At 34.7% G+C, this 23,601-nt stretch overlaps 1 protein-coding gene across 2 annotated transcripts in view; it reads left to right on the top strand.

Annotated features, from left to right (window-relative positions):
* Ptp69D (Protein tyrosine phosphatase 69D) overlaps positions 1 to 23,601 on the top strand; it is a 752,166-nt gene that overhangs the window by 536,101 nt on the left and 192,464 nt on the right. For both annotated transcript variants that reach the window (XR_010849719.1, XM_067084316.1), the window contains exon 17: positions 13,046 to 13,234. Coding sequence is in view for 1 of the 2 variants with exons in the window: in XM_067084316.1 (XP_066940417.1) it covers positions 13,046 to 13,234 (189 nt within the window). In the remaining variant the exon portion in view is untranslated. The remainder of the gene's footprint in view (positions 1 to 13,045; positions 13,235 to 23,601) is intronic.

Below are 23,601 nucleotides of genomic sequence, written 5' to 3' on the forward strand. Positions count from 1 at the left end.
TACTGAAGTAAATTCCTCACTTTTTACTATCCAGAATTGGCAAGTTATACAAACATTGTACGACAATTTGTCGCTCAGTGTTGCTCACAAAGTAATGTCGAGATACATAGATACATATTTCTGACATTATATTTTTTGAGAGAGAGAGCCAATTTTTATCGTAGATAATGTATATTTTAGTTGGAGAGTAAAGTATATTTCTCACTTCCACTTAAAAAGTCTTATAGAAATTTTGCGACAGTTTTTGCCCAATGCCACTCAAATACCGGTAAATATGGTGAGCAAAAATGTAAAAAAACCCACTTAACCCTTAAACGCCGAGCCTCTATTTACAAAAGTGTCTGTTGTATGCCGGCAGGGTTTGAGAGTTAGCGCTGAAGCGGAAAGAAAGTTTTTTTAAAAATCACAGCAAGCTTAGTTTTTAAGATTAAGAGTTCATTTTTGGCTTTTGTCATTGTGTGAAGTTTAGTATGCAACCATCAGAAATTAAAAAAATATCATTATCATATATAAATATTGGAATATATGACAGCGAAAAAAAAATTTCATATATAATTGTATACAAATCACACTGTGAGCAAAACGGTTAAAGCTAATGAGTTATTTTTTTCCGTTGTATTGTTCACTAAATTGCGATGATTTCGGTCTATAACAAATTGTAAAACGTTCAAAGCAACACAGAGAAAATATTATCACAAAATGATGCGTGAATTTGTAACGCGCGGACATAAAAAAAGTTTCAAAAATTCACCATAAATCGAAATATTGTGCTAGAGACTTCCCATTTGTTGCAAAATGAAGGTAAATGGTTGAATATTGCTAGAATGTAAGAGTTTTAGCTTACAATTGCATTTTTCGACCATTGCGGTCGAGTCAAAGTTGACCGAAGGTTGAAATTTTGGCACTTATCGTGATCTATATGAAAATATTTCTAAACTGATAAAAGCTACAACCATGAGTTATTTTTTGTTGTATTGTACATGAAATTGTGCACATTTTCATATATAAAACTTTATGTAACAACTAATATAAAACGGTGCAAAAATTACGACAAAGTGACTAACGAAATTCTGAGATTTTCAGCAGAGTTTACGTGCAGGCGTAAGGAAAAAGTTTTTTCAAAAGTTCACCATAAATCGAAATATTGTGCTAGAGACTTCTCGTTTGTTGCAAAATGAAGAAAAATGATTGAATATTACTAGTTTGTAAGAGTTTTAGCTTACAATTGCATTTTTCAACCATTTTGGTCGAGTCAAAGCTGACTGAAGGTTGAAATTTTGTCACTTACTGTGATTTATGTGAAAATATTTCAAAACTGATAAAAGCTACAACCATGAGTTATTTTTTGTTGTATTCTACATGAAATTGCACACATTTTCATATATAAAACTCTATGCAACGATTAATATAAAATGGTGCAGAAATTACGACAAAGTGACTAAAGAATTTATTAGATTTTCAGCAGAGTTAGCGCGCGCGGACGTAAGGAAAAAGTTTTTATTAAAAATTCACCATAAATCGAAATATTGTGCTAGAGACTTCTCGTTTGTTGCAAAATGAAGGTAAAGGATTGAATATTACTAGAATGTAAGTGGTTTAGCTTACAATTGCATTTTTCAACCATTTTGGTCGAGTCAGAGTTGACTGAAGGCTGAAAATTTTGGCACATCGTGATTTATATGAAAATATGTCAAAATTGATAAAAGCTACAACCATGAGTTATTTTTTGTTGTATTCTACATGAAATTGCACACATTTTCATATATAAAACTTTATGTAACGGCTGATAGAAAACTGTGCAAAAATTACGACAAAGTGACTAAAGAGTTTCTGAGATTGTAAGAGCCAAAGAATTTCTGAGATTGTAAGAGCCTGATGCCGTCTCTTCCAAACACGTGTGTGTTTGTGTGTTCGTCGTCCATCGGAGTGACGAGACGTTTGGCTTCTTCACAAACAGAAACATACACACAGTTTGATACAGAAGATTCGTTGGAACATTATGAGTACATGATTAGAATGCTTGCATGGCAATGCAAGTAGTGGTGATGTTACATACATCAAGACAATAATGGTTAGGGAGAAACAGACGGAAATATTGTATGGTTGAAATTGTGTTCCTTTAGAGAAAGAAAACAAGATGCTCTTGTTGTCTTGTCCACTCCGATAGACGACGAACACACGAACACACACGTGTTTGGAAGAGACGGTGTCAGGCTCTTACAAGATTTTCAGCAGAGTTAGCGCAGACGTAATGAAAAAGTTTTTTTAAAAAATTCACCATAAATCGAAATATTGTGCTAGAGACTTCCTGTTTGTTGCAAAATGAAGGTAAATGATTGAATAGTACTAGAATGTAAGAATTTTAGCTTACAATTGCATTTTTCGACCATTTCAGTCGAGTCAAAGTTGACCGAAGGTTGAAACTTCGGCACTTATCGTGATTTACATGAAAATATGTCAAAATTGATAAAAGCTACAACCATGGGTTATTTTTTGTATTATTCTACATGAAATTGCACTCATTTTCATATATAAAACTTTATGTAACGGCTAATAGAAAACAGTGCAAAAATTATGACAAAGTGACTAAAGAATTTCTGAGATTTTCAGCAGAGTTAGTGCTGACGTAAGGAAAAAGTTTTTTTCAAAAATTCACCATAAATCGAAACATTGTGCTAGAGACTTCTCGTTTGTTGCAAAATGAGTTTTAGCTTACAATTGCATTTTTCGACCATTTTGGTCGAGTCAAAGTTGACTGAAGGTTGAAATTTTGGCACTTATCATGATTTATATGAAAATATGTCAAAATTGATAAAAGCTACAACCATGAGTTATATTTTGTTGTATTCTACATGAAATTGCACACATTTTCATATATAAAACTTTATGTAACGGCTAATAGAAAATGGTGCAAAAATTACGACAAAGTGACTAAAGAATTTCTGAGATTTTCAGCAGAGTTAGCTGATGCTTTCTTTTGGGATAAGAAAGAAATTCGTGCATGCGCAGCTGGGTCACACTTGTAAACAAAACAACAGCGTGATCCGTGAACTCCCAGCATCCCTCAAGGGGTGTGATTTAAAATTTTTCGCAAACGAGGCCTATAAGTATTTTTCCGCGAATACTTAAAAAAACTTTTTTGTAGTCAACGTATTTTATATCCACTCGGCACCCGACAGACAACTTTTGTCGACGTAAAATACGTCCAGTCGGCGTTAAAGGGTTAAAAGATTTTTTTAGCAATAAAATTTCAGGACATGTTTATTTAGACATACCAGTCCAAAACTATTAAAAACTAAAAATCGATAATTCTATTTTTTTCTTTTTCAAAATTCTTAATCTCACTGAATTTTTTGGAATAGAATATGTTCATGCATCCCACCTCCTGTCAATATGAGATTCAGCTATGTAATTACTTGGTAAGTTACTTATATAAAAATGACTTTTATTTTTTTAAATGAAATAAAGTTTTATATATACTTACCAAGTAATTACAGAATCGGAGCCCTCCCTCCTCCCTTCTCATGGACATAGGGCACAAAGGAATTGAGCTCTCTCAGCTGTATTGTACCTATTCTTCCCCAAAAGTGGGTGGTTATCCACCTACTCTAAAACAATGGAAGCACTACTGTGAATTTCAAAATTTAAGCTGTTGCTATAATTAGAGACTACAGTATAGCTTGTAATTACTTGGTAAGCATATATAAAACTATTTTATTATAAAAATGTTGTTGTGGTGTCTTTGATTCCAGGGTAACTAACTCATTATGCCTTGCTCTGTATTGTTTTCCCACTCACTTGGACAGTTTGTGTGTTTATCCATCTTACAAAGAGACTGCAGTTCAAATAAAGATGCAATATTTTATGTATAGCATAATGGCTACATAGTAAAGTGGCTTAGCTATTCTTTACTCTGCTACATTTTCTCTTTTAATGAATATACAGTGTACTATAAACCAGAGGCTTCAAAGGAAAATCAACCTGCAAAGAGAGAAAAGTTATAAGAAAACATGATAAATAATTAAATATGAGGGGATATAGGAAATAAAACTAAAACTCCTGAAATTAGTGGACATCAGTAGGAAGCATGAATGAATTTGCTCCTCACTTAAGCATTGGAGACCAGAAGACTCCGCAGCTGCTTGCCCTAGGCAAACTATTCTGCATTTTAGTAGTAGCCGTGATAAAACTCCTAGCAAATTGAGGAGTATTAAGGCATATACTAAAAATTGACACACTGTTTGCAGTCTTTCTAAAGTTTTAAGAAAAAAAGCTAATTCATTAGGTGAATAAGAGTGCAGAGGATGTTAGTCATTGTAGTACATTAATGGAACAGACAGTGAACTCACTTGACTTCTGTGCAAGAAATCAACTTTAACAGTTGGCAAAATAAATTTTCCTGATGGAAAAACTCTCTCAGAGTTTGAGATGAGAGTCAGCACCCAAAGGCCACACAGGGGAATACTCCAAATAAGGAAGAAGAAAAGAGTTAAAATACTTATATGTAAAATACTTATATGTAAAATTCAAATACAGTTCTGTACGATCGGTCCCAACTTTTTGAGAAACGGGAAGCATTAGTATATGCTTCTCAACAAGTAATTTCTTATTAAAAGTTACATCTACAATTTTGAAAGTCATTGACATTTAAAACTGCAGTATTCAATTGTAAGTCTGGATATAAGGCAAAAGTCTTCTGGATCAACTAACTATCATACTTTGATTTTTAGAAGGGTGAAGCTTAATGCCCCAAAGCATCCTCCAAAGCCTACTCCATTCTTGAATAAATGCCAGGTCTCGATTCAGGGATTCTGCAACCACAGGCTTAAGGAGTGGAGAAGGAACAGCAGCTAGAAGAGTTGCATCACTGGTGTGTGCAATCAGTCTGTTTTCCAGACCTTGCCACATTTCACTACTATCGAAAATTAGTAGCAAAGGTCAAAGAAGACTACCTTGAGGAACACCTGAAATGATATTACTAAAGCTACAATACTGACCTTCAGTACTGACCCCTTGAGCTCTGCCTATTGAAAATTTATTTAAAATATTAATAAAAGATCCACTAATTCCCAGTACAGTAATCCTGACTTTTGGACAAGTGCTTCATGAATCACATGGTCAAAGGCTGCTTTAAAATCTACACAGACCGTGATTGCATCATAAGTACCAAATCCTTTACATATCCAGAGTTTAATGCTGGTAGCTGTTTATTATCTTCAACAAACATACAAAGACTTCAGAGAGCATATTCTCAAAAACCTTAGATAAAAAGGGGCGATTGAAATTGGCATATATTCTGAAGGGCATGAGGACAGACAGTCCTATAACTGAGGCAGCAGTGTTTCCCTTCCTCCAGAGGGAAACGTTGCAAGTTGAACTAACTAATGGTGGTAATCTTAAGAACAATGAAATCAGCAGGTTTTTTTTAAAAAAGATATGAAAGATTCCATTAGGGTCTGTGCCTCCTTGACTGTCAAGCCCTAGAAATAAAGTATTGACTTGCCCTGGTCTGAAGACTTGAGCCAAAAGCTCTGCTATCTGCTATGAACAATATACAGCAGTTCCTTCAGCTCCTATAAGGTGAGGCATGCTAGAATCAATACCACCCTCAGTATAATTTCTTTGTATGTGCTATATATAATTGAAGCTCTTATGGATATTTGATATTGTAACTAAATAGTAATATGGATAAGTTTTTTGTGTTGTTTGATAGTGTGTTGGTGTCATGAAAATCATTTTCCCACTTCAAATGCATTGTCAGAAACATATTTATGATATTTTAATTTCTTTCCTGTATTCTTAATTGCTTCTATTTCATCATCTGTGTTTGCAGGCTACATGAAGGTAATGCTATTCAAAACATGCATATGATGACAAATTTCAGGTTTTTATTGTTTTGGTTAGAATCGCAATGTACATAGGCAGCAATATTGGCGCGTTTTTTGTACACATCAAGTCCTTTAAGGCTAACATGTATTAGGTAATCCAAAAAGGGTAGATTAACATATTTTTCCATTTCCTAAGTGAATTAAATTATTGATGCCACAAGTTCATTCAAGGAAAATTAGTTATTGGCATTTGTAGACAGTTTAATGCCCAAATGAACACATCCTAAAGTATTACTGTTCCAAAAAATTTGTCAGAGAGGTTGTGTACAATTGTGTTCATTGATTGTATTAAGTGATGGATTATTGCAAAACTTTGTATGATCTGATCCCTTCCAGTTGGAAACCAGTAATTTTACCTCAGTCACCCTATCTAGATATGAATGTTTTCTTGGCTTAGAAACAAAATAAGGGGAACACCATCAGAGTGTGGTAACTTAGGTAAAATTACCATTTCCAGATAGTAGTTGTTAGGTCATACAAAGTTTATCAATAGTTTGTCACTCATGAAGATTAAATATTAAAATCCCTTTACATTTGTAATAACTTACACTAAGAGGAATTATATATCACAGTATGTTTTGTATATGAAATACTTTCACAGAAAAAAATAAGCTTTCTACCTACCACAATTTTCAGGTTATTATACAGTAAGCCATAATGTTTATCATTTGATGCTTTATCAGTTCATATAATGTATAGGTAAAAATTCATGTCTGAGAGGTGACTATATAAAATTTCAGTGAATTTATTTTTAGATAAAATTTATTTTTAGATAAATACTTTGGACTGCAAATATTTTCTTTATATACAGTACTGGTAAGTTGATAATGAAAAATGGTGTCAGTTTTTCTAAAATAAATTTAGAGATTGAATTTTATGGTTCTGAAAGGAGAGGGTTTTAAGCGATGTTTGAAGTAACACTTGAAAACTTGAAGCAAATCCCTGAATTCATAATCAGAGAGCCAGCATACATTATAATATGCCCTTATGGTTTTGGTCTGTACCTTAATTTACCAAAGAAAGTATTTACATTCTTGTTCCTTGCCAAAGTATGTTACTGAAACACCTAGACCATATCGAATTCTGTGGAATGATTTTGTTTTAATATTTGGCATTAACAAAAGAAACAAATGTGGAAATGGAAATATTTATACATGGAACTCTTTTATATATCTACAAGTAGCATCCAACTTCTGATCAGCTCGACATCCGACCACTCATACTGTACTTACGAACATACTTCTGGCAGTGGGGTTGGGTGGGCTGATGTATTAGAGTACACTGCCGTATGACAGTTGACTGCTGAGTTACTCAGCAATGAGCCATCTCAGGAGAGCTCTATCACTCAGGCAGCATCAGTTTGAGTTACCCTGCCCTATCAGCAGCATCATACAGTATTAACTCTACTGTACAGGCAGTCCCCATTCATCAGTGGAGGTTCCATTCCCAACGGCATGATGATAACCTGAAATCAACAAATATCGGCACTGATAAGCAGGGATCGGTGCCTCTGTTAGGCCGATATCGGCACCAATAAGTGGATATCACCACTGAAAATCTAGTTATTGTCGTCGCTAGCTGCGCTGTAAAACTGGATCGCCAATAACTGGTGACTGTATTTCACCGTGGCCCCTAAGAGGAAGTCTGAATCTAGCACCAGAGTTTGTGGAAGAAGCCAAGAAAGGCACTTACTCTCAACCTGAAGATGCAAGTAATTAAACAATAGGAGGTTAGAAAAAAAGCCGACAGCATTTCTTGCAGTCTTCAGCTCTCCCATTCCACTGTGTCAATAATACTTGAAGAGAAAGAGCACATTAAAGAAATAGTGAAGTCTTCGACTCCATAAAGAAATGTGAAGGCCCAATTGCTGAGATGGAAAAAATGCTCAGTATTTGGTTGGAAGATTATCAGCAAAAAGCAGGCCTGGCACTCAAACGTATATCCAGCATGGTATTTGATCATACAGTTAAACAATATAAGAATGTTTGGCTAGATTGGAAGGATGACTAACAGTTTGATATTCATCTGTCTAAAATAGTTCCACCAAAGTTCTCTGATGCACACTAACATTTGATTGTACACCAGCTATGAAGTCAACAATCATCACGAAATGTGAAAGCCCGATTGCCAAGGTAGAAAGAATGGTGTGTTTAGTTGGAAGATCATTGGCAAAAAAGCAGGCCTCACACTCAAATGTATATCCAGTATGATATACAATTAAGCAATTTAAGAATGTTTGGTTAGATTGGAAGGATTGACATAACAGTTTGATATACGTCCATGTAAAATAATTACTGTACACCAAAGTTCTCAGATGCACATTAACATTTGATTGTACACCAGCTACAGTCTGTAACAATGGACGACCAAAAATGTTTGATAGCTTGTGGCCTGCCTAACAAGCATGAATGCACACACACACGCACACACACACACACACACACACACACACACACACTCTCTCTCTCTCTCTCTCTCTCTCTCTCTCTCTCTCTCTCTCTCTCTCTCTCTCTCTCTCTCTCTCTCTCTCTCTTTATTATTTATTGTTTTTTGATAAGCCACAGTAATTTTACAAAAAAGACACTTTCATCATCAACAATTCAGCCAGCCAAAAAGGCAAGAAAGGATATCAACTTTGAATTAAAACTGAATGTGATTAATCAGTATGAAGGAGGAAAAAGAAGTAAGGACAGTAGTGTGTGATCTAGAAATTCCATTCCACATTCAACAGTTGACAATTCTTAAGGTTCGAGAACGCGTACATGAAACTTTTAAAGATTTGCTTTCAATGAACTTTACTGTAATTACAAAGCAAAGGCAAGGGTCAACCCATGAAATGGAACGGTTATCAACGTTGTGGATAGAAGACCAAATTAGAAAAAGAACATTAAAACTATTACCATCCAGGCAAAGGCTAGAAGTCTTTCAGACCCGTAAGGAACGTGCAGATGATAACTGTCAACAAGAATTCATCGCAAGCACTGGATGGTTCAAAAGAAGATTCAGTTTGTATAGTGTTCGGGCAACAGCAAAGGTAGCGAGAAATTTCGTCTATAGTTTTGATGAATTCATAAAAGAAAAATGGTGAAAAATTACAACATTTTCCATGCAAAAACTGAGTTAATTACCATTCTCAGAATCAACTTAAAAAAAAAAACTTGAGTAAATGTGAAAACATAAACATCAAACGCATGTGCTCCACACGTGATACACAAACATCGTAAAAATGTTTTGTAACATTATGGTGAAATGGAAATTGGTTGAGATAAAACTAGAGGTCAGTAATAGTACTTTTCAATACTGTACAGAATTACTATGGTGTGATGTTCATCAGAGTCAACAGAAATAAGGTTAAACAAATTTTAGTTTGGGTGCAGTTACCTCTGGCTTACCATCGAAGCATTTGAAACGTAGATGTAAACATGGGGCAAGTTAATAATTAAATGAAATATAATACTAACATTGATAAATCATTCTCCTGTGTACTTTAATGCTTAAGGAATGGGCTAAATATACAGTACAGTAAACCCCCCGTATTCGCGTTCTCATGGTTCGCGGACACGCATTCGCGGGTTTCTCTGTGGAACACATCTAGCCACCATTTGCGGAAAATTCGCCCATTCACAGTATTTTTCTTTGAGAAAAATTCACTAATTACTGTATTTTCATATAATTTTCATGAATAAATGCATTTTTTGTGATAAAACTATTAAAATACTCAGGTATAAGCATTTTTACAGGGTTTTTCTTGGTTTAAGCTATCAAAATGGGCAGTTCTAAGTGTTTTAGATGGGTTTTAAGCATTCACGGATTTGACCTATTCACGGGGGGGGATGTGGGACGCATCCCTCGCGAATACGGGGTGTTCACTGTATTAAGCACACCCTCAGAGTGGGCAAACTTTAAGGTTGGCCAATTTAAGAAAAAACACATCAGTTAAAAGAGGAAGATATGCAAATGCACATGGCGTAATAAAAAAAAAAATTATAAACATTTTTCTGTACTGTCCACGAGAAGTTGAAAGTGACTATTTTCAACCCTGTGTGGGGCCTCTTTAAGATATGCTAATTTTACAAAGTTATACATGCTTTTTCTAATAATTTGTTTTATTATGTAAAATTATAATTACAGCTCACACAGCATTATGACAGATAAGAACTAAAATCAGTAACAAATTCTGAGTATATTTATTGTAAAATATTTGAAAGGTTTACTGAGATGGGGAAAGGCAGTACCTTTTTGTGACGTATACATGTTTTTTCTAATACTTCTTTGCACTTTACTTTGAAAATTACAATTATATCTGAACTACTATTATAAAAGATAAGAACTAAAATCAGCAGCAATCTTTGGGTAAATTTATGAGCAAAAACAAAATAAAAGACTTCTTGGAGCTATGGAGAGGCAGTACGTGCCCCCATGAAATCTCAAGGCTGACTGATCTACCTCTCTCCTGCACTGAGCTAATACAGTTGCCATAAGTCATTTATAGCCCATTGAAGTGCTATGAACATTTTTCCCGATGATTCCATCCAGACCATATGGCACACAATATTAATCCTCATAAGAGTTAGCCCAGCTTTCACTCAAAACCTGTCATAGTTCCTCATGTGATCATGCCTGTTCTTTAAGGGTTAAGTATATAAATATGATACCCAGTTCAGACTAAGGAAAAAAACCTAAATTGTGTCTGTATATGATGAAACGCTACAATAAGGCTAGACGTAAACTTGGAGTAAGTTACAAACACGAAAGGCAAGTTACATATACAAGGTTTGTGTGATATTACCAGCTGAAATGGGAGTTGATGGTTACAGTAAAACAGAAGATTAATGATATTCTTTCAATACATTTCTTAAAAACAATACATTAGGAGTCTAGTCTACAGCACAATATGAATGATGTAATACTCACTAGTATAATTTGTGGTAAGGGAACACAACACTGTAAAAAGGGAAATTTACTGAATTCTTAGTAAAACAAATAAATATAATCATAACTGTAAAGAATGATAAGAAAGTTACTGTATAAAAATATACTCATGGTATAACCATGGTAGGCTGTAGGTAAAAGGAGTTAGGCTGTGGGGTATCTGGTCGCCTGCTTCTCATATCACACTGCCTTCAATGGAATAACACTTTCTCCCTCTTTCAAGGCTGGTGCCGCACTTATGAAGTTCAGAAATACAATTTACTCTTATACAAATTGTAGGAACATCATTTGGTAACACTATGAGGTAAATTAGGGATAAATGGCAATTTTTTGTAACAGAAATACTGTGTAACAGAGGACACCTACCTCTTACCTCCTGCTATGCTTCAGGCATTCAATGGTAAATAATTGATTTGTTTTTGTTTTGATCCCATTTATCCCCCATGATGAGCTTTCTAAGGCAAAAGAAAAATCTTTTGCCTGAAGAGATCTTATCACTACTCAATGTAGAGACTGATGATGACTACGAGACTCAAAGTAGCAGCTCAGAAGCCTCTAACATAGACTGAATAAGATTTATCTGATTTTGAAGAAAATCCAAATTTAGATTTGAGCACCGTGTTGCCAAATGACTAGACAGTAACCGATACGAAGAAGCGTCCTTTACTCTTTGTTCATCCAAATGTGTGAAATTTATTGTTCATGGTAAGTGAAACCAAGTGGAGTGTTTTTTTATAAGTTTTTTGATGACAAAGTCATGGAGCACATTGTAACAGTAACAACAGCTTTGCCAACCAGTTTTTAGATGAATATAGGAAGTTTGCCTACAGTATCACGTGCACTAAAATGGTACGATACAAATGTAAACGAAATGAAACCATTCATTGCTCTACTAGCGCTGTTTCAGGGAATGGCATACAAAAGAATAATTTTTCCCTTTTATGTTTTTCATGCTTGTAACCTTTAGGAGATGAAAGTGCAAAATAAATAAATGATTTCATCCTTCTTTATTCTACATTATTTAATATTGTAATATGTTTATACAAAAAACAATATCAGTGAAAAAAAAAAATCATAGAAATTATAATAGACCAAATGACAGCTCTGTGAACGAGAAAATGACAATAAGGGAGAGGCAACGTTTCCCATTAGTGATGCATCAACTTCCGACATACATGCAAGAACTTAACCCTGTGGTAACTCGATGCCTACTTGTGCTACATAATATACATTATGTAAATGATTGAAATATATCAATAGCAATATGGTAAAAAGATTGTATATTGCATTACAGTACAGTACTATGTAGGCACTTTATATAGCAAAGTACATTGGCCACTTTTAACCATTCAATTTACGTCCATTTTGACTTGCAACCGGTTGGTCAGAACCAAGATCGATCATAAGTCGGATGGTACTTTTATAGATGAACCACAAAGGAAGAATGGAACTGTGTAAATCACGATTGGTTTTGTCTAGTTTTGAAGATATCAAGAGGACTGTTGTATAGCAGTCCAAATTTGCATTATCTGTTTTAGGATGGCAATACAAAGGATTCAAGTTCAATGCTTCATTAACAGGTCTTGGTTTTTCATGAAGGTGGGCTTTGCTATTATACCCAGACAAACTTCCTTATAAATGGCCAAAAATGTATATTCTTAAAGTGATATTCATATTTTTACAAACTTTTTATTTCTTTGCAGCATATTAGAATAAACCAGTTTCTAGAACCTGTCCCATTGATAGCATGATTGTTTTCACAAACATGAATGATAATTGCGCAATTGCCTTGCTCTTATTGTATTTTTTTATGTTGCACTTTTCTGTTTTGTATTGATTTTCCAATTTGACAATATAGAAATTTTCACTTGACATTTCTTTGTAAATGAAGTTCTTGATAATATTGTTTCACTATTCTGAAGATCCTGCATATATTTTTACTTGGTAACATGAAAAATATAGTGTTTTGAAACAAACTCAATTACTGTTATGGAACTCTAAAGATATCTTCATTTATTTCTTTGTGGTGGACAGAAAAAATTTTATGTCATAAAGCGATGTTCTAAAATGTTAAATATAACACAATGTGTGTGATGGGGTTGGGGGGGGTAGGCAGGTGAGTGCAGTAATGGGATGTTTACCATCTCTAGTAACAGCTGATATACTCTTAAGATTGTTTTTTGTTGTTTGACCAAGTTCTTTTTATATTTTCTGTTATATTTCAGGCCCAATGGATGCAACTGTTGATGACTTTTGGCGTATGTTGGTTGAACAGGGATGTGGTGTGTGTGTAATGTTAACAAACTTGGAGGAAACGGGAAAGATTAAGTGTGTGAAATACTGGCCAGAAGCAGGTCAACCCAAGACTTTTGGAAACATCACAGTTCACTTGGTTAAAGAAAAGGCATTTTCAGGTAAGTTGTTTCACTGCAGTAAGAAACTCACTACAGTTGTTTGAAATACAGAACATGTTTGATTACTTTTTGTTTTCTGTTTCATCTGCATTTTCATAATTGTACTGCTTATTTATGATGTCAGAATTACTTATTTGGAAATTACAGTATTATGAGTAATAATTTTACAATAGTGTTTGCTTTCACTGAAATGTTAAACTAAACATATAAAATTACTGTCACAGAAGGAAATTATGGAGACTGATACAGTTATGAAAGCAAAAATTAATCAGCATTGTTTTGATATCAGATACCTGTAAATTTATTCTGATGACAATGAATTACGTAAATCATTTGGAAGCTGTAAATATAGAATGAAATTTAGGGTGTAATACCCAAAAAAGTTTGGTTGATTTATTTACGGCTACTGTAGGTATCCCTTTAGATCTATTAAATCATTTGATATCTTCCTTTTACATGATTTTTGGCAGGTTTTCTTCTTTGTAGGATTTGATGGCTTTTGATTGGTCTCCTTTCTTTAGCTGAATTCCCTTCTGGTCCAAGGTTTATAATTTTCTTACTTGATGATTATTGGTGCCTTTCCCTTGGTTAAGCATCTTGCCACTTTTTTGTCTGGTTATTCCACCCCTTCTCATTATCTGTTCAAATAATGTTTCAAATCTATCTGTTTTCAGGCCTCTGAAAATCATATCTGTATGGTGCTGTGTTAATGTTAGGATCTTTCAGCACACTGACAGTGAATCTCAATACTGTATAGTATTTTAGTCACAACTGCACATTAACCCTTAAGGGACGGCATAATTTATCAATGTGCCGCACCCCAGACCGGGGAAACTTTGAGGTCGGCAAAATAAAAAAAAAATCACATCAATGGAAAGAGAATGACACGTACATTCACACTGTATAAATAAAAAAATTCTAAAAAATTTTCCCCACCTTCCATGAGAAATTGAAAATGACTATTTACAACCCCTTGCGGGGCCTCATTTACAAGACAATTGTAAAATTTAGCAACTTATATATGTTTTTTCTAATAGATAAATTCATTGTATTTTGTAAAATTATTATTACTGCTCACACAATATCAAAACAGATAAGAAATAAAAGCAGTAACAAATTTTTGGCATATTTGTTGTAAAATATTCACATAAATTTACGAGAAGGAAGATTCAGTAACTTTTTTTTTTACATTTACGTGCTTTTTCTAATATTTCTTTGCAATTTTCTCTGTAAAATTACATTTACAACTGACACTATCGTAAAAGACAAAAACAAAAAACAACAGCAGCCCCTTCGTATATTTACAAGCAAATTTACAAAAAGACTCATGTGAGAGAGAGAGATGCAGTACTTTCCCCCTTGAGGTCACAAGCATTACTGATACTGTCCTAACTCTCACGTCTGTATAAAAGTTGCCATTAATGAATTTATAGCATATAGAAGTATTGGCACCTTTGTTTTGAATCATTATTACTATAACAGTGGTGCGTAATTCTGCTTCACACTGAAGCTCAATCCGTCCACCTCCCCAAACCTGTTTTGCTTCACACTGAGGCTCAATCCATCCACTAAGGGTTAATACATAAGAGAAGGTCTTTTGGTAACAAAGATAGATGAAGTAACTTTATATGTTTTATCATTATTGCATTTGTTTAAGCAGTGAATAACTATGGAAGTTTAAGACTGGTGGAAATTATTTATAGAATCTAAGGTGATCCAGCATTATCCCATTTACATGTGAAACATCTGCAATTTCAAATGTTAACATTTCAGATCTATCTTGTCATCTGACTCCTAATATTCTTAAAGCTTTATTCCCAAATCAACGAATTTGTTTAGATCTAGTTTCATTGTCTTATCAGTAGGTGTGCCTCGCTGTCAAACTTCTCAGTTCCAGTGGTCCTTTATCCCACACTATTGGACTGTGGAACAGCCTCCCAGAGGATGTCATGCAATTGGAACTTCAGAAATTCAAGCAAAAATGCAGTGGATTACTACCCTAATATTATTCTTCCTGCATTTTATACATTTTATCTTTTTATTAATTTATTTCTTTTTTAATAAGTGGTATCTCTTCTCTCTGTATTTCCCTTTACTTCCTCTTGCTTCTTCCTAACGAACACCATATTTTCTGGAAGCTTGAATCTCAAGTCTGTGGGCCTGTTCCATATGAGTAGGTTTCATCCATATAGTAATACTGATTATACTAGATATATTGATCATCATACTTTCAATACAATTTCAGTCTGCTTGATTCTCAAATGTTACTCAGCCTGTTCATTGTTTGATTGGCCTTTTTTTTAAAGAAAACATCCACCACAGATTCACATGCATTTTTGTCACGGAAGGCAATTGGGTATGAGGACTTACAACAGCCACCAAAAGTAGGTTTTTCTCCAGTCAGAGCATTTTTTTTTTTTTAAGCAGAGCAGTGATGTGCCGTTAAAGGAGCATATAAAAGAAATTGACATGCAAGCCATCCTACCCCCCTTCCAACCATAGAAATTTCTCAAGGCTTCCCCCACCCTCCCAGAAACACTTTCCCTGTCAGTCTGAATGTAAACAGTATAACCAATACTTTCTTGAAGCCACGCAGCATGGCCAACCATTGAAGAGTGGTTTTTCACATTTAAAAAAAAAATATGTAATATATATATATATATATATATATATATATATATATATATATATATATATATATATATATATATATATATATGTGTGTGTGTGTGTGTGTATAGATATATATATAGATAGATATATATACATTATATATATATATATATATATATATATATATATATATATATATATATATATATATATATATATATATATATATATATATATATATACACACAGTAAACCCCCATATTCAGCGTTCTCATGATTCATGGACTCATGCATTCGCTGGTTTCACTGTGGAACATATCTAGCCATCATTGCAGAAAATTCGCCCATTCGCGGTATTTTTCACTGAGAAATATTCACTAATTACTGTATTTTCATATAATTTTCATGAATAAATGCACTTTTTGTGATAAAACTATTGAAAAACTCAGGTATATGCATTTTGACAGGGTTTTTCAGTGTTTAAACTATCAAAATAGGCAGTTCTAAGTGTTTTTAGAGGGGTTTAATTATTCGCGGATTTTAGCTATTTGCGGGGGGGTGTGGGACACATCCCCCGCGAATACGGCATCCACTGGAATAACCAAGTTTGGCCACATTTTAAAAAAGCGAGAAAATCATGTTCAAAGTTTTAAAACTTAGAAATGCCATAGCAACATTATTATTTGTTTCTCAGAAAAAATGTTTATATGAAAATTGTTGCAGATTTAGTGCGCTTGAATGCTAGGGTAGTAAAAAAATTAGACTACAACTTTTGCTACTAGAAGCTAGAAAGTAGCAATAACTGAATGTGCTATGGCATTTTTAAGCATTTGAAAAATTTTGAACATGGTTTTTCACCACTTATATACTCGACAGGTAACTTTCCGATTGAGAATTTGTTGGTTGGTAATAGTAAATTGGTTTAAGTAGCCCAGATACAATTTTCGGAATGTTCATTAGCTACTAGAAGTGTCTTAAGTGACACCAACAAGTAGCAAATTCAGATATTAATTTACTTTTGTGAACTTATGTGCATAAAAGGAGCCCCAAACTCAAAAAGTGAAATGTTAAAACGTTTTAGACGCATTTCCCTTCCCAGAGAGTTAATGTGGTAAGAATTTCCTACTACTTGCTACTAGTTGCAAATAGTAAGAAATTGGCAAGAAGATTGTTATTCCAAAAAAAAATTCAATTAAAACAATTTGTACAGGTACAAAAAACAACATAGTATAATAATACATGCTCAGCTTGGGTGTTTGTGTATGACTGCTACTTGCTACTTATTCCTACTAGTAGGCATTAATAGCAAAAAATGAGTCCAATTCGTCAAAACAACAAAACAAAATCATAATGAATGAGTATCAGGTAAGTGCAACAATTTTCCTTATTACTAACAGTAAGTGTTTGTTAGTATTGTTTTTTGTTACTAGTAGCTCCTACTAGTAGCTAGCAGGTATCACTAATAATAATTCCAAGTTGGAGATAATTCAACACTACTAGTCACACGTAAGTTAAAAATTGTCTTTTGGTACAAGTATGCAGCAGCACTCCAGTCTTGCAACAATGTAACAGTAATAAAAGTATACAAGCAAAAAATAATATCAATATCACAAAAAATTAAACAGTAATAAAAGACAAGTAAAAAATAAGAATACTAATGCAAAAAAAAAAATAACATTAAACTATTTACCTGTACCTATGAAAGACTCCATCTTCTGGACCCCACAAACCCCCAAAATAACCTAGGAATTTTATTGTCAACACTTACCATCCTCTTATTCTTAGAGTGTCTTGTTCTCGAAGTCCAATTTCGGTCCATGGTCGTCAACAAGCGGGCAGGCAGGGGAGGACTAGTCGGTTGCTAGTCACTGTCCTCCTCTTCTTCTTCTTCGACCTCAGTATTAGGATCTGGGTTGAAGATTACAGAGGCCTCAGTAAGAAGGTCGTTGCCTGGGTTTTCTTCATATTCTGACAATTCATCATCAGACTCGACATCGTCATCATCCTTGCCATCATCAGGAGACATGGCATGAATTGCAGCCTGCATGTCAAGCAATTCAGTGAACCATGCCAGTGCTTCGGGGTCAGGAATCATGCAGAGAATGGACCTTAGACTCTTCATCTTCTTCTTCTTCCTTTCAGTTGGGTATTTAAAGGTGAGGGGGGCATTAGCTAACAACAATGCTTCATCTTGAGGTGGCCTTCCACGGCCCTGTGGCTTGGAAGGCTGTTGACCCTTATGTAAGTCGATGTAATTCATGTCGATGTCTTGAAACTTGTAATGGTTCTTAATGAAGAACCCTCCCTTGAATTTCTCCTTCAAGATAAACTGTTTGCCCTTAGCCAAAACACCTTTGGACCTGTTTGTTATACAACTCTCAAGGGGTTTGAAATCGATGAAGTGAGTCCTGTCCATTTCGAATGCATTGTATGCATTCCTCTTGCATGCTTTTTAAAGAGCTTGATGTACTCCGGAACACTACAGATGTATGCTTCCTTCCTGAAGACCTTCTCAATGACCCCAAAAGCACGGTCACATGGCATGAAGGAGTGGCCACTGACTAAAAAAATGATGTCGACCCTCTTCAAAAGTTTTTTCTGGATCTGCTGCAGAAAGAACAAAATCACATAAATGTTCTTGTTCTGGCCCACACAGTTGTCAGCAAAGATGCAAAGTTTGGTGATAGGCTTGCCCTCTGTCTCCAGCACATGTTGCAACCACCTTAGGATGCAGCTGATCATTTCATTCGGCCCTCTATGGCCCGAAGTTTCGTTCCAAGCAAACATATTGGCCTTATTATTGGTGATGTCGAAGATACAGAAGTTGCGGAAATACAGTTTGCTTGTATAGTATGCCTTATTCACAGGGTCTTTCAACATCTGTGCAGTTCTTGCATCCTCCAGGTGTTGTTCCTTTTTCTTTTCAAGGGCCATTCTCTTCTTCAGGTGCTTTGCACTGGTAGCATCTTGAAGTTTGGCAATCTTGATGTCCATCTCACAGCAGAAGTTGTACTCATCCATTTTTGGGGAAGCAAATTCAATGTTATAATTCTTAGTAAATACTTTACGAAAGAAGGGTTCATTGACAACCCACACATCCAGATGTTTAAAGCGCATCCACATCTGGTACTCGGCATACAATCCAGAAATGGAACCACCTGCTGGAAGGCACTGCCGTAAGGGTGCCTTTGCCCGCATGTAATGGCTTGAAACAACCGGCAAATTACCAATATACTCTTGCACGGCATCTAATTGGGGTCCCACAATCTTGTTCACTGACTCTTTCTTGCCTCTTAGGTCCTCAGGGACCACACCAGATTCAGCCTTTGTGTCGCAAAATTTCTTCACAATGTGTTCAAGCTTGCCTTTTTTAATAACCAAAAATGTTCATGAACCCATCCCTACACACTTCATACTCGTTGCCAGCATGAGTTACTGTGTAAATAAGCTTATCTGGCCTCCTTGACACATCTTGTTTCGTGTACTTTCGCTTAAAAGCCACTTCACTAAGACAATGCAACAAATATTCATTCTGCTTATAATCCCCAATGCCCCAATAACACTTATGGATTTCTTACACTTATCATGGCCAACCTTAACATAGCACCCATCTTTACATGGTGGCCCTACTTTCCTCGCAGGCACAACTTTCTTTGTTCTATAACTGACATATTCTTCCCCCAAATTACGTTTTCTTTTAGCCACATTTACCAACCACTCACTTTCATGTACTTCTGATTTTCGCCATTTTTTATGCACTTGGCTCTTTGGCCTTGCTCCAGAAATGTTACCATCATCATTATCATCACTATTACTAACAGCAGCAACAGGCATAGGGGCACCACTGCCTGAAGGGCCCACGATCCTTTCCCCAACACCAACACTCAGGTCACCAACACCACTTGCCTCACCACCCTCCCCCACAACCTCACCCCTTTCTTTCTGGGGGCTTTGATTACCATTATCATCTTCACTTTCACTAGCAAACAAAATGTATGCATAGTCCTCGCTTTTTACAAGCTTAGGCCTACTTCTGCAAGGCCAAACAGAGGCGTCACCATCACCAACACTGCCCCCAACACTCGGTTTCGCCTTACCCTTTCCCTTCTTTTCACCAACTTTCTTTCGTTTTTTAGGGTTACCCTCTGATTTATCAAGTGAAGCAGTCATTATCGAGCACAGAACTAGCGATAAAATCAGGATCACGATCACTATCGTCTACAGAAATGTCACTATCGCTTTCCATTTTTAAATGGCCGCCACCACTGTTTGGTCTCCCCCTTCTTCTAAGCTCCGCATTCTGGGAAGAAGTAACCTCCATTTCACTGCCATGCAATGCTTTGTCCTCCGCTTCTCGATCACTGCCACTATCACTACGACGTTCTTCCATTATCTATTATGAAAAAATGATGTCAAAGTAACAACAACCGGTTCAAAATACCACAAAAACAAGAGCGTAACTTTGTTGTTTATAAACCGGGATGTCTATTTGCAATGGGGGTGTCACCCGCAAAGCTTGCACGGCATTGGCTGGTGAGTGACTCACGTGACTTAAGTGGTAAAACCTGGTCTTTCCTGTGCGGTACTGGCCCGAAAACGAAGAAGTAAGTTACACGTTTAGAGTAGTACTTATTTATACAGTAAATGGCTTAAGGACACGTTTACAGTGGGCAAGCAAGGTTTCGTGCCATTCCACACCAAAGTTTATATTGTGAAACCGATTTTATTTAAAAAAACGAAAATTGAGGGGTGTGCCCAAACCAGGTTATTCAGTGCATGCCTCATATATATATATATATATATATATATATATATATATATATATATATATATATATATATATATATATATATATATATATATATATCTATATATCTATATATATATATATATATAGATATATGTATAGATGTATAGATACATATATATATATATATATATATATATATATATATATATATATATATATATATATATATATATATATATATATATATATATATATATATATATATATATATATATAATATATATATATATATATTATATATATAGATATATCTATATCTATATCTATATCTCTCTCTCTCTCTCTCTCTCTCTCTCTCTCTCTCTCTCTCTCTCTCTCTCTCTATATATATATATATATATATATATATATATATATATATATATATATATATATATATATATATATATATATATATATATATATATATATATATATATATATATTTATATATATATATATATATATATATATATATATATATATATATATATATATATATATATATATATATATATATATACTGTAGATATCTATATATATGTATATATTAAACCCCGTATTTATGGGGATGCATACCACACCCCACCGCGAATAGCTAAAATCCGCGAATAATTAGAATCCCTTTAAAAATACTTAGAACTGCCTGTTTTGATAGTTCAAACAAACAAAAGAAAATTGAAAATGCTTATACAGGTAATATCCTACTTATGTTGGGGTTAGGTTCTAAAAAAACCCATCTTTTGTTGGAAAAAACATATCCCAAATATACCCCTAGCCTACACTAGGGTATTCAATACCATGTATACATATATGGTAGCCTAGCCTACACTATAAAGTATACTGTATACATACACACTATAGTAATTATTAATAATATCAGCTAATTCTGGAGGTTCATGCAGAGTGACTTACAATAATTCAGTACAAAGAGAAATTGAATAACAAACAAGAATTGGTGTAGCCTACAGTATGGTATATATATATATATATATATACAGTAGCCTTGCCTACATTGTACTTACAATTTATCTCCGTTTAGTGTCTGGGCACTCATGAAATTTCATCTAGGTCCACAAATGCATGAGGCTTGCAGTGTCACCTCCACAGACCACTCACAGTCCCCTCTTTTTTTGTGACCTCTCGCCCTCCTCTCAGTCTGTTGTGTTTCTGCGTATATTCTCTGACCCCTGTTTTTAGCACCTCCTCCTAGTTATTCCATTTTGATTTTGGAGATGTTATATAGAATCCCTGTGTATAATTGGGCATTGCTCCCTTTTGGAAACAACACCTTCTGCCTGAATTCCAACCCTTGAAGGTGTGTCTTTGGGTGCTCTTGTTGGGCATTGGCCAAGGGCTTCCCATAGGACGTCCTTAGAGGTCTGGCACTGTTGGTACTGATTGGCCAAGCAGATAAGCCAGACCCTTAGAGGAGGAGCCTAAGTCTGTAGCTTCTCCCCTCAAATTAATGTAGGCACTTAAAAAAAGTCACTATCAGTGTCAAGGCTCCATTTGTGGCATCCAGAGCTAAGATTATGAATTTGCCTTGGTTTCCAATGTTGTATACACTGAGGGATCTTTTGCTAACAATCTGGGATTTGTCTTTACATTGCTTGAACATACAGTTATCTTCAGTGTGGTCTTTATATAAGAAAATCGTTCATGGTTCATCTATGCCCTTCTCTGTTACTTTCACATCGGGGATTTTCACTAAGATGCTGAAGGCAGTCACGTTTCCATAAAAGACACTTAACACTGATTTACTGTCGAACTTCAGGTGGTCTGACAACTATGAATCCACTCAGGGTATCTCTTTATTGCTTATTCTCTGTTTATCACTTATTCTCTGCATGTCCTTATTTGTTTATTAGACTTGGTTTATAATTCCATTATAAAAACTCGTCTAACTACCCAGCTGACTCTGGCAGCTTCTAGCTAAAGTAAGGCAAAATATTATACCTATGGGGACTCCTAATGCATACTTCTTAGAAAAATCACACATTTTACAAAATGACAAAGTGAATATAAGCATAAACATTTCTTCAATCAAGTTGAAATAAGACATTCAAATGCACTGTAAAGCAAAAGGAATTTGCTATCCAAGTTAAGTAGGCTTTGCAACTCAGTTAAAGAAAGTGGTAAGATATTAGTGCTTGTAAATTTCTTTTATATTTACTGTAATGACAGTCAATAAGTTTTCATTAATTAAAACATTCTAGGAAGTGAACAAAGTAAGTGTGTTAGTTATTTCAGTAAAGCCTGAATTAATGCAGAAAAAAAAAATTGTCCTTCTTAAAATCACTCAACATCTGTCTTTACCCCTCTTCTGTATTCTTCTATCTAAGAAATTCCTTCTTAAAAGATGTTAGTCATGCTTGGTCAGAAAACTAAAATATAACTGATAAACTTCCTGAAATTATTACTTTTCAGGTTTTTACTTAAATTCCCTCATTTCCTAAATATTACCCTTTTAGTCAGGGAAAAAGAAAATTTGAAGTTAGTATGCTTAACCCTAAATTTTTGCTACAAAACCAAGTAATTAAAGTAAGAATTGCAACAGTGCAAAAAAAAATTTTTTTTTATTCCTAAGTCAACCGACGAAGGTTTGTTCTTATTATAATTACTGAAATGTGACTTTTCTTTTCTATTTCTTGGTTTATACCTAGGTTTTTCTTCTGAAATTTCTTTTAATTCTTCCATCAATTCTAGTTCTTTGACTTCCTTAGTTCTCTTGACTTTGTCTTTATTTATCCAAAATCCTCTTTCTTCCAATGATTCAGCATATGTGGAAGGTATTAGGTTAATTATTTCCTTCACTTTCACTTTAGACTCTCGTATGTCTGTGACTTTGTATGGTCCTGTGAATTTAGTGGCTAACATATACAGTAATTATTACCACTTCAGTACTTCCTTCTTGATGTAGACTTCATCCCCTGTCTTGTAAGCTACTGGCTTTAATCCTTCT

The sequence above is a fragment of the Macrobrachium rosenbergii genome, chromosome 41 (assembly GCF_040412425.1).
Source record: "Macrobrachium rosenbergii isolate ZJJX-2024 chromosome 41, ASM4041242v1, whole genome shotgun sequence".
Lineage (NCBI taxonomy): Eukaryota > Metazoa > Arthropoda > Malacostraca > Decapoda > Palaemonidae > Macrobrachium > Macrobrachium rosenbergii.